At 51.4% G+C, this 14460-nt stretch overlaps 4 protein-coding genes across 4 annotated transcripts; 2 read left to right on the forward strand and 2 right to left on the reverse strand.

The window, feature by feature from the left end:
- Positions 1 to 1306: 1306 nt before the first annotated feature.
- COCSUDRAFT_60267 (hypothetical protein) lies at positions 1307 to 4554 on the forward strand (the record flags this gene model as incomplete). Its single annotated transcript, XM_005643093.1, has 9 exons — positions 1307 to 1414; positions 1620 to 1864; positions 2210 to 2508; positions 2728 to 2880; positions 3011 to 3228; positions 3354 to 3401; positions 3753 to 3974; positions 4067 to 4271; positions 4493 to 4554. 9 exons carry the CDS (start codon positions 1307 to 1309, stop codon positions 4552 to 4554), a joined length of 1560 nt encoding a protein of 519 aa, XP_005643150.1.
- A 369-nt stretch (positions 4555 to 4923) lies between these two features.
- On the reverse strand, positions 4924 to 6624 carry COCSUDRAFT_45379 (phosphoglycerate mutase-like protein; the record flags this gene model as incomplete). Its single annotated transcript, XM_005643094.1, has 8 exons — positions 4924 to 5123; positions 5231 to 5381; positions 5475 to 5569; positions 5706 to 5823; positions 5928 to 6009; positions 6099 to 6166; positions 6261 to 6456; positions 6548 to 6624. 8 exons carry the CDS (start codon positions 6622 to 6624, stop codon positions 4924 to 4926), a joined length of 987 nt encoding a protein of 328 aa, XP_005643151.1.
- Positions 6625 to 11186: 4562 nt separating this feature from the next.
- On the forward strand, positions 11187 to 12338 carry COCSUDRAFT_38631 (Snf7-domain-containing protein; the record flags this gene model as incomplete). The annotated part of the gene is made up of 5 exons (XM_005643095.1): positions 11187 to 11243; positions 11339 to 11515; positions 11602 to 11793; positions 11899 to 11988; positions 12186 to 12338. The coding sequence occupies 5 exons, from the start codon at positions 11187 to 11189 to the stop codon at positions 12336 to 12338; spliced, it is 669 nt and encodes a 222-aa protein (XP_005643152.1).
- Positions 12339 to 12936: 598 nt separating this feature from the next.
- COCSUDRAFT_60270 (hypothetical protein) lies at positions 12937 to 13735 on the reverse strand (the record flags this gene model as incomplete). Its single annotated transcript, XM_005643096.1, has 4 exons — positions 12937 to 12950; positions 13066 to 13249; positions 13355 to 13497; positions 13672 to 13735. The coding sequence occupies 4 exons, from the start codon at positions 13733 to 13735 to the stop codon at positions 12937 to 12939; spliced, it is 405 nt and encodes a 134-aa protein (XP_005643153.1).
- Positions 13736 to 14460: the final 725 nt, after the last annotated feature.

Genomic DNA, 14460 nt, shown 5'->3' on the forward strand with positions numbered 1-14460 from the left:
CGAGCGCGCAAGTTTACTTGCATTGGTCAGGTGAAACTTGGGCAATGTTTTGACCAAGTTCTCACCCAATAATTATAGATCAATCATGAGATCATATTCACTCGCTAATCATTGCCAGCAAAAGTGAAAGAGACCATGTGAGGGTCAAGCAAACCCACACTGACATGAGTGCTTGATACTTGCGCCAGGGGACACCTGCAGGACAAGGCTTCAGCCGGGTCCTCCCACGTTCAGACATTGGTTGAGCAGCGGCTAGTCCTGGTCCTGGCCATAATGACCGCAATGGAAGGCCAAGAGGCTGCAGATGTGTTGATCAGCGATGCTGTCCGCATTGCTAGCACGGTGAGCACTACGCTTCTCAACTGACTTGCCTCCGTTGATGCTTGTCCTCTTCTTCAGCTGAGCACTGCCTATACTATCCAAGTTGCCTGCTGCCCATGCCTGTTGGATGACATGCGACTGGTTGTCTGCACAGGGGAAAGCAGTCTTGGGCCTTGAGCTGTTAGCAGCGTTGGCTGAGGAGGGGGACTGCTTAGATCGCAGGCGGCGTACTGCCTTGCTTCCTCTGCTTGCTCGCCGCTCACCGGAAGTTTCTGGTCTTCTGAGCCAAGCACTGTCTGGACATCTGACAGCCGGTAGGAATCCTGCTCCCTGCAGTCATATTCTAACCTGCATGCTTCCCAGTGTTCCCTTACAAAGATCATCCAGACCTGGTGCTCTGAGCAGTTTATGAAGTGGAGAATAAACGATTATCTGATGGTGGCTACAGGCGGACCAGCCCCCTATGTCCAAGCATTGAAATGCGCAAAGGCTTGGCTGCCTCTTGATCTTGATGGAGGCGGCAGCTGCCTGGTCTCTCCAGGCAGTTTGCTCGTGTCACAGGTAGGTACAGGGCTCTGAGCAAGTTAGCTTCAAGCTCTCTCCACACAACGATAAGGGTTTGAATTAATCTCTGGAACATGTCAAATATTGACAAACTATGCTTTGCCATATGATTGATGACTCACACAATTCTTCCTCGTGCTTTCAGCCAGGGCTTTTTGGTGGTTTGTTAAATGCACTCCATGTTGACGACGATGCAGCGGTTGCTCTCGCTGCCGAAGTCCTCTGCAAGTTGCTAGGTGAGAACTGCACCTTCTTTTCAACATGTAAGTGGTACTTTCTGCATGTTACAGCAGGATGTGGGCATGAGGCGAGGCAACTGAATTTGTTTGCAGGTCACCAATGCGAGGCCGATGATCCTGCAGCTAACAAGAGGGCCATTCAGGAAGCGATCAGGAGCATTGTAAGCCTTGCCAGCAGACCAATGGCCACCGCAGATGGCCATTTAGAGGCCACAGCTGCAGCTGCAGTGGGCATTGCATGTGCGATTGCCGGTCGCATGCCAGAGTTTGCTGTGGGAGACAGCGAGGAGGTGAGGCAAATACGTGGCGGCATATGTTGACCCTGTGCATTATTGAATTGCAGCAGCCTCCCAACATTCAGCAGAGAAGCCATGCATAATTGTTGGGGGTGTTGTAATAAATCTGGCAAAGCATCTCCTCTTTCATGCAAAGGTGGTGAATTAGAAGGACGAGCATTCCATGGCTAGAGCAAGTGAGAATACTTGTGCTGTGCAGGCTGCTGCATTGGGGGATGCAGTGCTCAGGTGCCTGGAGTGTCCTTTGAGGAATGTGGCAGAGACTGCTGTTGAGTATTTTGAGACGCTCAGCACGGTTCCTGTGGCAGAGCGCAGCCCTGCCTTCCGAGCCCCAATGTTCGGGCGGCTGCTGCCCCCACTGCTGCGTCATGCCCGCTATCCTCAGAGCTTCACGTCCTGGGAAGAGTGCATTGACGATGACTGTGATGAGTTCCATCGCTTCAGGTGGGAGCCTGCAGCAGTCGCGCAATGCAATCCTTTCATTGTCAGCGTGTGCTCAATCCTTGTCTTGCAGGTCTGTACTTGATGCTTAAGAAGCTCAACAATAAATCCTTGCCGCGCAGGGACCATGCCCTTGGGGATATTCTTGGCTGTGCATACGCCCTGCTCCGCATGGAGTATTTGCAGTACTGTGGAAGCTTGTATGCGGGTTCCTCAGCATGGCAAGATAAAGAGCTCGCCTTGTACGCTATTAGGTGCTCTGCTCGTTGCTCTGCTGCAAAACTTTCTGCAAACTACATTCACCAGGTTGCCAAGTCCGCTGGTGAATAAGAGTAGAGATGCATGCAGGGTTGTGTCAGGTGCGGTGCGGACACGCGCACTGCAAGCAGAGCCAATAGGGGACCCTGCAATACTGGCGGATGTGCAGCACACATCCGCCTTTCTGGCAGCTCTCTTTTCGGGTATCTGCACAGGGAACCCCCCTCACCCGGCGCTGGCAACCTCGGTCGCGCAGTGCGTGGGAGACTATGCGACCTGGTTTGGGCGTGTGCCGAATGCGCCCCTTCAGGCAGCGCTGCAGCAGCTGCTGGCCTTCATGGCGGTCCCACAGGCGGCACAGTCGGCTGCAACGGCCTTCAGAAACTTGTGTGTGCGATGCGGCAGCCAACTGTGCAGCCCAGCAGCCCTCACTCCCCTCATACATGCCGCCAGAGCAGCACTGTCCGCTCCAGGCATGTTCTTTCAACGAGCTTGTGGGTGTGGCATATATATGAGTGTGCCTCAACAAGGGCATGCTTTGTTGTGCCCACGCTCATTTAAGTTCAAACTCTGGAGTAGGAGGATATGCTTGCTGTGTTGGATCGCAGGGTCGCAAGTGGAGCAGGAGTGGCAGAAGTTGATGGTGGAAGGGCTAGCACGACTTGTGATTCTGTTGCCTGCATCAGAAGCAGCCGCTGCTGGGTTGCAAATTGCTCAGGCCATTGTGGAGCGCATCACTCAGATTATATCGCAAGCGTCCGGTGAGGAACCACCTGGCGGCTCACTTTTTGGACCATCGGCCTGAATGTGCACCATCGCAGTTCTTTCACATTTCATCATTTCAACACTTTCTCAGCGTTTCGGGTGTGTAGAATATGGATGCTTTTGCAGGAGCGCCGTCCTCCGCTGCTGCAGCAGAGCTGGCCGGCCGCCTGAGGCTGCTGGCAGTGCTTCTGCGATATATGGAGACCAGCAGTGACGCGCCAGCGGCAGCCGAGTCTGTGCACCCTGCGATGCCTCTTTTGCAGCTTGCAAATCCGACACTTGAGGCAGTTGCTGGCTGCGCCGCCCTGCAGGCCGATAAGAAAGTCTACAACGCTCTCTGCGATGTACGCATGCATCCAGTGCCTATGCTGTTGCCGCGCTCTCTTCCTGCTATTGCTGCCCCGCTTTTGAAATGCTTAATTGATGCATGCAGTAGACACAATTGGTTGTGATGTGTGGGTGTCTACAGGTGTTCCAACGCATACTGTGGGCGGACAAGGCGCTGGCAGCACCTTTGGTGCCTGGATTGCTGAATGCTGTTGCAGCAGCGTTAGAGACTCATCATTATCCGGCTTGCCTGGACACGTTGAGCATTGCTGTGGCCGAGTATGGCAGCTCTCCTGCGCATGCCACCAGAATAAAGGAAGCATTCTGCCGCGCTTGCAATGCTGTCTCTCCCTTGCTTCTGGTGCGCCCCTTTCTGTGCACCAATGTGCCTCTCCCCTTGGCACCAGCTTGGTTTCATATCTTCACGAAAATGGCATATGTGATCACCTCAAAGACACTGCTGTTGTGCTTTCCTTTCAAAATTAATTGCATTTACGGATAAAGGAAAAGCTGAGTGTGAATTTCTTGCGATCGGCGGCAGGATGGAGCTACAGGCGCAGCAGTGGATGTGAGAACGAGTGTGTATGCGCTGGCTGACCGCTTCCTGCTCCTTTCACCTGAGGAGTTTGCGGCCACCGGCACACTGCTGGCGCTGGGGGAGCACATCCTGCCCACTGTCATGGCCCAGGAGGCCACCGCTGTCCGCGCAGCGCTCTCATTTATCCTGCATGCTGTCTCGCCGCCCTCGCCCAAAGCCCAACAGGTAGGGACTGGTCACAGCTGGTCAGGATCTGAGCAACTCATCGGCAGATTAGTGTTAGGATTTTTTGGACATTCCCGCATGTTTATGTGCAGGTGCTCAGAGGTCAGGTGGAGCAGTGGATGTCCAGATGCGGCGAAGCCCTTGTGCAAGCCCTGCTGTTTGCAGCTTGTGACACATGTCCCCGGCACCTGCTCCGCATGGTGGCAGCACCAATCAGGGCGCTGCTGGAGGACTCAACCTTCAGAGAAGCTGCTCAACGGTGGATTGTGCATGCAGCTTCCCAGCCCGGTCTTCCTGGTACGATCTTGGCCTGAGATCTTTATGCGCATGGAATTTGGATGCCATCTGCCAGGTTAGTTGCTCGCAGGCTCCTGAGGAAAACTATGTTTACAAGGCTGCCTTGTTTCATGCAGGCATTTCAGAAGGAAGGCTCAGCCCAGAAGACTGCCAGGCTTTCCTTCGCTCTGCTACTAGAATACCTGTGCTTCCTGTATTCAGGTTTGGAGCACTGGTTGCAGATTTTGCCAGTGTTGCGCGAGGAGAAGGCACTTCAGACTTGTTGCTTGGGTATGAGCTGTAAATACTGGACCACACCTGAGGCTCAGGGAATAAATGCAGACTTTGGCAAATTCGCTGACAAAACTGCTTTCTATATCCAAGAATGAAGCACCTCATGGATCCATGTAGCATGTCTTTTCTCACCCAACAATACTAATATAAATTCCAAGAATTGAATGGGCACACCCACAAATGTACAGCTATATGCAACCATACAAGCCACGGCTCCGCGATCAATATTATTTTGATGGAAGGCCCTTCACCAACCACCTGATCCATGATCTGACTGGGATTCAACAGACTGTCAGCAAAGAAATTTATTTGTACTCAGGCATTACATTTCATTGGCTTTCACTACTGAACGATGGCCAGTGCCTCAGGGAAAACGTGCTCATGACTTCACATCACTGCTGCTGGTGTTGTGGTGCTTCCTGTGATAAAAAGGATTGATCTTCCCTACAAGACCGGAAGCTGCCTTGTACACTTTCCTCCCTGTTGACCCAGCAATGTACAATGGCTTGAAAGCTTCAACCCAGTGCACGCCATCCTCGCCGTTCTTGGTCTCCAGATGCCACTTTCCCCATGTGCCATCTGCACAAACATTGGATACAGTCAATCAGGTGATGAAAGGCTGAGCACGCATTAAATGAACAAATCAGCCACAATGGCACAGGCATGAAATTACTGGAGTGCCTTACCCAGCATCTGTTCCCTGTAAGCGACCGTGAAGCCTGTATGAATGACGCGATCAGAGATGGCCCACGGCCGCAACCGTGCGACAGAACCGCTGACTGCATCCCAGTGTGCAACAACAAGCACGCTCTCTCCGTCTGCCTCGTCTGCAATTTTCTGCAAATTTCCAGACCATGTTCAGTATCGAGCCAATCTGAGAAGTGCACCCTCTAGTGCCAGCCTCAATAGAACAGCTGCACCCACACATACCTGGAATGCCCGGCTGTAGCGCACTCTGGAGTTCAGCAAGTTTTCAGGGTAGCGGCCAAACTCCTTCTCACCCAGCTTCACCCTTGAACCATATCCTGCATGGCATGCTATGTGTCAGACAGCCATCACGTTATTATGCATCTTGCATTATTCTACAGTCGTCTACAAGAGATGATACAACGTTACAGTAATAGGTACTGATATCTGTGTCTTAAAAAAATGTCTGTGCACCTTTGGGGACCTTGGTCTTCAGAGTATCCTCCATGTTGCCCTTCTCCCAGAACCATGTGTTGATGTGCCCCTCTGGCAGCTTTGCGGGCTTCTTGACGAGGATGCCGGGGTTCAGAAACTGCGAGCGCCACATCAAAATTAATCACTTGCCCAGAGAACCAGCAATTAGGATAGGACCGCTTTGCAGCATGACACCATGCACTCTTACGCTAGCATTCGCACCTCTGACACGGAGCAGGTCACGGTCCACTTCTCTGGGGGGATGCCCAGCCCTTCACAAGCATTTGTAGCTGTCTGCAGGGTCCTGCTCGCCAAGAGTAAATCAGGCATGGAGTACCGCAGCCATAGTGCATGAGGAGAGCATAGGGCATGCGAAGCTAGCAGTCCTCCTACCTCAGGAATGGAGAGATGTACACACGTCCAAAGTCGAACTGCTTAAGTTTGGCAGCAACATCTGAAGCCTGCAAAAATAGACAGTGCTTTCAAAACTGACTCTGACAGAATTTGCATGCGCGTATCTGCTTATCTGAAGTCCAAACGAAAACCGCTTCACACCTGCTTTTCTCCCTTGGGACTTAGTGGGGGGTCCCATGGTCTCTTCGACTGCGCTCTCCAGCTGACATCAATTTCGTCTAAGCGCTCGCCGTGCCTCATGACAACCAAGTACTGGCGCTTTGTCCCTAAATCTGGCCCTGTTTCTTCTTCTTCCACTGCTGCCTCCTCCTGAGCTGCCAGCTGCTCTGGCAGGGGTCTGTTGCAGGTACACACAGCGCCCATTTCAGCCATGCAGAAAATTTGTCACAGGATCAGCTGTACATTCGAGGTACTGTTTGGGGTCGCACCTGAGGTCGGCACCCGGAGCCTCGCCCCCTTTGGATGTGTCTTGTCCTTCAACAGCAGCATTTGCTGTGGCAGCCATTGTGACAGTGACTCCCAAGGCCAGGACGATGGGCAAGCTCCTGCGGGTCACTGCGTGCACGTTGGTCAGGCAGGACGGAACTCGCTGCGGTCCGCGCCACGCAATGGTAGTAACTTTGAATGATCGAGTGAAGGGATTCATGGTCGACTCCTACCAATTTAAAAACTTCTCTTTCAGCTGGACATAAAGGATTGAGTCCTGGCCAGCTGGAAGGTGCCGGGCAGCTTCCCAGGGCTGGGCCAGCAAAGACCATGGACTCGTGAGCTCCTTTATCTCCGTGGGCTTGCAGGTGATTAGATGCCACTCATCGTCGCTGTAGGTAGTCATACGCACCTGGGCTCCAGTGCGTGCAGGCGTGCGCAGTCCTCTCGGCTTGCGCAACCCAGTCAGCAGCCCGTCTTCGGCAATAATAATAAGAGGCAGCACAGCCTTCAGCAGAGGCGCCGCTTACCGACGGTGGTGAGGGCTCAGAAGCTCGGCCAGGGACTGCAAGAACCAGGTAATTCTGCATGTTCCAAGTGTGATCCTAGAACTGCCCCACTTCTTGGCCACAGAACGCCCAATTCCCTGAAAACTCTTTTCCTCGTCACATCTGCCTCGATAAGCAACAGTATGAAGTGTTGGTTGGCATCGTCAAGCAACCTGTGACAACTATGAGCTCCCTGTTGAGCCCGCTTTGTCGTACAGGCACTCTTCCAGAACAAGGATCCCCAGCCTTAGCTTCAATCATGGCCCAAATCAGCAACAGCGGCGACGATGCAAAAGAGATTCTGGGAGAGAAGGGAACTTACGCTATAGATGCCAGCGGACAGACTGGCGAAGTAAGCATTCATTATGTGTCCAGAAAACAGATCAATTGGAAGTGTCATGTCGTCCTGCAACTGCTACTGAAATGCATATGTGAATGAAGGTGATCTACGTTGGAGACAATCTCAATATGGAGGAGGCAGAGGGTGCCCGCTTGACAGATGACTTGATTGTGGGATCACAGATTGCTGGAGGAGCGCAGGTGGGTCAATTTGCACAGTCTGATTTATCGACTGGATTTGTGGGTCAGAAGCTGGCAAGTGCTGGTGAATTGCGAAAGAGCAGCAGTCTATCCCCCCTAACCAGTTTGATGGATCTGCAGGGGGCTATCTATGAACTGAAGGCTCCCGGAGGAAAGGACAGCGGGAAGCTTCTCAAAGTCCTGAAGTTCAAGGCAATTCTCCCAATCACCGGCAACGATATTGGTGAGGAATCCAGCATTATGGTTAGAGTCCATCTGGCATGTTGATGTTTGAAGACATTCATCTTGAAATGGTGTTCTGAGCAGGCTTGAAGAGGGAATGGATTATCGGCCAGCATCTCAACAAGCTGCGAGGCCCTCGCGGTGAACTGGCAGGTATGCTTATCATTCTATTTTGTAATTCACAGCCTCATGTTTACAGCTGTCTAGCCTCAGCAGCTAAGTGGAGCTCTGCTCATGTGCAGGATTCATGGGCACGGGAGCGGCGCTCATCCGGCGCAGTGATGAAGGTCTGGAGGGCCTCATCCTGGAGAAGGTCAACGGGATGCCACTTGAGAAGAGGTGAAGAAATTGTGGAAAATGCCACATTCCTGGAGACTGTCACAACAATAGAGATGTCGGGAAGATTCATTCTCTGACAAAGCTGTATCTTGTCTGCAACAGGCTCCTGAAGGACGAGACATTCGCGGATGCCAACTACATGCTGGAGATGATGTATCAGGTAGGGACGTAGTCATTGTAGCATGTCGCACAGGGTGTTGATTTCATGGTCAATTGGCATTTGCCTACTTGTAGAAGGCTTGCAAAGCAGTATTCTGACCACAACTGGATGATGTGCAGGTTTTCAGTGCTCTGGATCGTGGCAACCGCGAGTTGGGTTATGTCCACAGGTGCGCAGACCTTTCCCAGACCCTGTGCTGCCTATGACAGCATTCTTGCTCACAGATTATGTAATGTTGGCATGCGAGTGACTTTTTATACTGCGGCTGTGCTTCCAGGGACATGCGCATCAGCAACGTTATGGAGCACCGTCCTGACGCCAAACTCATCCTGCCAAAGGGGTACAAAGGCAAGGCGAAGCAGTTCAAGCTGCCAGGTGGGGGCCCTTTCATTTCCAAGCGCTTTCCAGGAAAATTGGCCCAAGCTTGCAGTTGCCCTGAGCAGCGCTCGAATGAGTGAACCTATAACCAATGTTTTGGGTGCTGAACAGGTGACAAGAGGCCTGCGGTGCTGAAATTTGCAATCATTGACAATGGTACGAGCTCATTACCTTCCATGATCTGATCAGTACTGAAAGAAAGCAATTGTACTGTACTGCATCTGTCTTTCAGCTGCTGAGCATCTGTTATTTTCCACTTGAGCAGGCCATGCGCGCCTGCTTGGCTCAAAGGTTCCATCAAAGCTGCCGGAAGTCCCAGTGCTGGAGAAGATGTACCGAAGGTGAACTGCAGCCACCAAGCTAGTATTGTCTGCTTCAAGCTAAATTGGTGTTGCAACACCTGATGAGCTTTGCATCTGACTGATGTGCTTCCCCGACGCTGAAAAACAGGTGGTTCTCTGGCAAGAGTGATGTGTGGCGCTTGTGCCAAGATGTGGCGGACTGCATGGATGGCCGCACCTGGCCTGCCAAGGACAAGCAGAAGGTCAGAATTTTTCATGGTTCTTGTCAACAAATTTGGTGAATTTATTTCAGGTTCTACTGTAGGGGGCATGGGCATGGTGTATTCTATACCGTAGACGGTGTACTCTTGTGTGAGCTGTAGTGGCTTTCATTCTCAGGTGGACGCCATTGTGGGACTTGTGAAAGACGTGTGTGGTGCCCACATCTACACCTTCTTCGACGACGCTGCCAAGGGCCCCGCGAAGAGCCGTGGAGTACTGGGGAGGATGAAGCGATTCCTCACCCTGTGGCAGCACTCTGGCAAGCCTGGGCACATGTTGCGCCGGTACTTCATCAGGTGCGCATAAGAGTTGAAGTATGATCCCCTGTGTTTGCAAGGCCTCTCCTAGCTGCACGCCTGTAAATCGGCAGTGACTGGTGTCTTATATGCTTCCCTGTGCTAGGTTACATTTGCCTGAAGCTTGACCTTTGCAGGACCCGGGTGTGGTTGTTCCCCCGCAAGACTCGGTACACTGCAGCCGAGGCTCTTGACTACCTGCACAAGCAAAAGGTGCTGCCCGAAGGCGAGAAGCTTGTTGGAGCCGATTCAGCCTGATAGAAGGTGCCAACTTCAAAGCAACGTGCTAATCGGCTGTTGCAGAAAGGAGGGGGGATGGGTGTTTTTGTCCAGCTGTTCTGAGCAGTGTTTTAATCATCAGGAAAGCTGTCGCCAGGCACCGGCGTAGATGCGGTTGCTCAAAATCAGGAGGGAAAATCTTCCTGGGTCCTTGAAGTATGACTCCAATTCTGTCTTAGGACACGCACGGATAGCAGGAAAGTATTGCACTCAAATTCGCAGGCCCAAATGTGTCCTAATTGCCGGGATTGTGTGAGAACTGTCATGGGCATGATGATGTGAGCTGTGACTTACAGATAAACCCTATATGAGTTTGTCGGCTTAGGAGTACTGTGGCCTTCTGCTACCACGTCTAGTGCTGTTCAGATGTGGCCCAGTGTGCAAGACTCCAGCAGCTAGACGTTAATAGAGCATGTCAGAGGCTATCCTGTCAATTGGCTGAAAGGATCCCACGGCTTGTTTTCTTTGAGGAGTTGACCCATATAAATGCGCTTTTCTGACAAGCTCACTCCCGCACGTCACCCAGTGTCTAAAAGCCTTGTAAGTCTTGCATTCTTGGTATTCCTGCAACCTTGGTATTAAAAACAATAGCAGGATGAAGAGCACTATCCCGCAATAGCTCACATTGCTTGGATTAAGCTGAGCTGCTGCACTGCAAGTGCGCACTGCTGGCGGCAATTTGATATTAATCAAATCAGCGCTGCAGCCCACTATTGACATGTCTTATCGTATTTGTCTCATCACATGCCTTCTCATAAAGATTCCTCTGGTGCCTAGGTTCATCTTTCCCAACAACTACTAGCAGCATACCATCTTCTCTCATTTCTGAAGTTCAAGTTAAGCTTGGGTGGTGACGAGGGTATGAAGCTGCATGCATGGGGCAGCTGAGGTGAAGTTCCCCTGCCATTGCCCCTGAACTCGATCTGCTGTTACTCTCACATCCTGTTTCTCTACCGACAAATTTGGTCCACTGGTCTACATACTGATGCAAATTCTGATGCAAGTTGTTTTTATAATGCAAAGTCATTTTCTCGTACACCTTGAATAGGGCATCAAGTCACCACAAAGCGACTTCACGAGCCGACGCTTTTGCGCCTAGCAGCCAAGACATATCACGAAGATAGTTCTTATTTCGGATACAAATGTAGGACACGCAGTTGTGCAGGGCAGGTATGCTCACCTAGAAGACGCAATCAACAGTAATATATAAGCTCTTACCTTATACAGAATGACTGACACACATCTCTTGCCTTGGGGAAGGGATTATGTGTTGCGAGACGGGGGAACACCTTTGAGAAAATCAGCAGGCTCCATCAATGTTTCCCGAGAATAGAGGCTTGCTCAACTACTTCAGAAAACAGCCTGACCCAAAGGTATGACAATCATGGCACCTTACGGGTTGCGTGGTCAGCGTATCCATGGTCTGCTTTTGTAATGTGTTCGTGCAGATATCCTTGCCTGCTTGCAGGAGCTGGTGCGGAAGTGGCAGGCAGATATTCGTGCCCAGCAGCGTGCTTTGGACCGCCAGATACGAGACATTGAAAGGGACCGGAAGCTTGCAGAGAAGCAGGTGAAGGATGCGGCAAAGCGGGGCGACATACAGTCAGCAAAGACCTTGGCAAAGGAAATTGTCCACACCAAAAAGGTGAGGCTGTAAATGAAAGCCTGGAGCTCTATGGTCGCATAGCGTGAGACGCATTCTCATGACCAAAATTACCATTGGATGTGCAGGCCATTTCACGACTGTACGTCAACAAGGCACACTTCATCTCCATGAATTCTCAGCTTACAGAGCAGCTGGGGCTGGCTAAAGTGGCTGGCACGTTGTCCAAGAGCACAGAGATCATGAAGATAGTGAACGACTTGATGAAGGCCCCCCAGCTCATGCAAACAATGCAGCAAATGTCAAAGGAGATGATGAAGGTGAGCGACTGTGAACCCCCTGATGTGACTGACACATAGCATGACCGAGTCTTCAGAAGTGCGATAGCTGAAAGCATTAATATTAATGGTATTCTTGACGCTCAGGCTGGCATCCTCGACGAGATGATGAGTGACATGATGGACTCAACCATGGACGAGGATATTGAGGAGGAGACAGAAGAGGAGGTTGATAAGGTAGGCAGCGCCATGCTCCCAGTCATCACTCAGAGTCTTCTGCAAGCCCCGGAAACAAATCACCAATTGAACAAATGTTGCCGGTTCTTCTATGGAACATATGGATCCAGCTGGTATGTCTGCTGGCCAAGAAGTACACATCAGCTCAGACCTACTTCATTGCGGTGCCCCATTCTCTATCTACGCCACCCCCGCAGGTTCTCATGGAGATCGCTGGAGAAACATTGGAACAGCTGGCAGGTTCTGCGGCGCCCAGACAAAAGCAGAAAGTCAAGGTCACACAGGCAGCGGAGGTCGCTCCGGAGGAGGATGAAGCGTTGCAAGCCCGACTTGATGCTGTGCGGAGCTGACATTGGCATTGAGCGGTGGCATCAGGATGCTTGGCCAACACAACGACAACGACGGGGGACTTGTTGTTGATGGAGAAAGGGTATACACAAGCTGACAATGGACGAGACAACTGGTCAGTAAGTTGAACTGCCGTGACCTCATAGCGGTCAAATGTTCTGGGAGAAACTTATGTTAACTTGCAACAAGATTAAACATTTTGCTGGCATCTATTTCTTGTTCCAGCCCCTGCTCATAAGTCCACAGGGACTTTGCTGGGGCTCCAGGATACAGCACCCTATTTGATTCAACAAGGTTTTCAATGAAGAATTCTCACTGAACACGAGCATGTGCATAACATTCATTGCATAGCTGCGATTGAACACTTCTCCTTGGCAAATTGCTGTTCACACATGAAGTTAGGTTTCAAACAAGAGTATTTGCAATATTCCAGAATATATTCTAAGCACTTCATGGGTAATACCATCTCTGTCAGGACCTAAATACCGTAGAGAATTCACACTACACTCTACTGAATTCACTTATACTATAAATTATCCCTGCTGGCCTTGTTTGGAGTGACGGACTCCTCTGGGCTGCCCAATGCCCTCATCTCCTGCTCTAGCTCTTCTGTCCTATCATCATGATGCCCAAGGCCAGTGATGTCCTCTGCATCTGTAGCTGCTGAAGCACTTGCTGCAACTGGGGGCTGAGCTACTGGTTGGCCTGTTCGCTGCGTAGCTGACAGACCTGCTGCTGTCCTGGCGTCCACGTTAGCGCTGTGGCCACCTAGTTTCTGGCCGCTTCGCTGTGCAGTGACTGCCATGATGTCTGAGGGGTCTACAAAGCTGCCGTCATTGGTGAAGGCTGCAGCAGACTCGCCAAACAATGTCCGAGCAGATGTCCAGTCAAATGACTTTGCCTCCCGCAGCAGCTGCACACATCAACACACGCAATGAAAGGCCTTCATCCAAGGAATTACACCTGCATGTACAGGTTGATGCACAGGCAATTGAATCGCAGCAGAGGGCATCCACACCTGGGAATTCAGCTCCTTGAAGTTGTGGTCGTGCTCACCCCAGACCATGTGGGCCAACTCATGGATCAAAGTCTCCCGTATCCGATCATAGCGCCGGAAGCCTTTCAGATCATCCGTGCGCAGGCGCAGAGAGATTTCCTGCCCTGAACAATAAAACGGAACGAGGCAATTTAAGTCAGATGCAAACCACTACAAGCAGACCACGATTTCTCTCATTTGAGAACAAGCTTGTTATAAAAGAGGCCAGAAAGCTGACGATCCCAGCCATCTGACAATGGTGGCGAATACACAAAGCTTTTGCAGATATATTGTCGCACCGCTGTTAATGTTGACGCCAAGGATGCACACTGGGGATACTCCAACCTTGCCGGTTGGTGGCATCTCAGTTAGTGCGCCAACAGTGTACCTATGCTTGGCCATGACTCCGATAATGCCCTTGTCAGCTGCAAGGCGGTGCAGCAACTTCAGGGCGTTGCTTGGTGCAGGTTGCAACCCAGGCCTATTCCATGACTCGTAACGCTGGAAAGTGTAAGGCCCTGCGAATTCAACATTCCTCAGCACAGAGCAGACAGTGTGTATGACATACACAGACACTCCTAGTCGCAAGCTGAATGATACAGGAGATCCCAGCCTTGCACACCAGAAGGCAGTGTGCTGGATGAGGGCTGATTCTGCCGCCTTCGCATCACGGAGAGCAGCTCATCATCAAAGCCGCGGATGCGCTGATCGGGTATTGCCTGAAGCTGGGCAATCTCTTCAGATGAGGCTTTTGGAAATACCAGTATCTTGCTTCCTGCATGTATTCCTGCGTATATGCACCCGACAGAAAAAAATCAGTTTTGTTCTATGCCTCAAAGAGCCATTCATTCCACGTGCAGGTATTGAACTACCTACTCACACCCAACAAACCAGGTCTGCTATTGGAGTCTACCGCATTGTCACACCTGCAGCTTCGACAGGTTGATCAGGTGATGCAGAAGGGATTAATTGACGGCCCCCGACCACGATCTTCTGCAGATCTGGATCGAGATGCAACTCGGAAGCTAACAGCTGTGCAAGATCCTGGAGGGTGGTTACACTCTGCGTCCAGGGCAGGCTGTGCTTGC

The sequence above is a fragment of the Coccomyxa subellipsoidea genome, assembly GCF_000258705.1.
Source record: "Coccomyxa subellipsoidea C-169, whole genome shotgun sequence".
NCBI classification, from domain to species: Eukaryota; Viridiplantae; Chlorophyta; class Trebouxiophyceae; family Coccomyxaceae; genus Coccomyxa; species Coccomyxa subellipsoidea.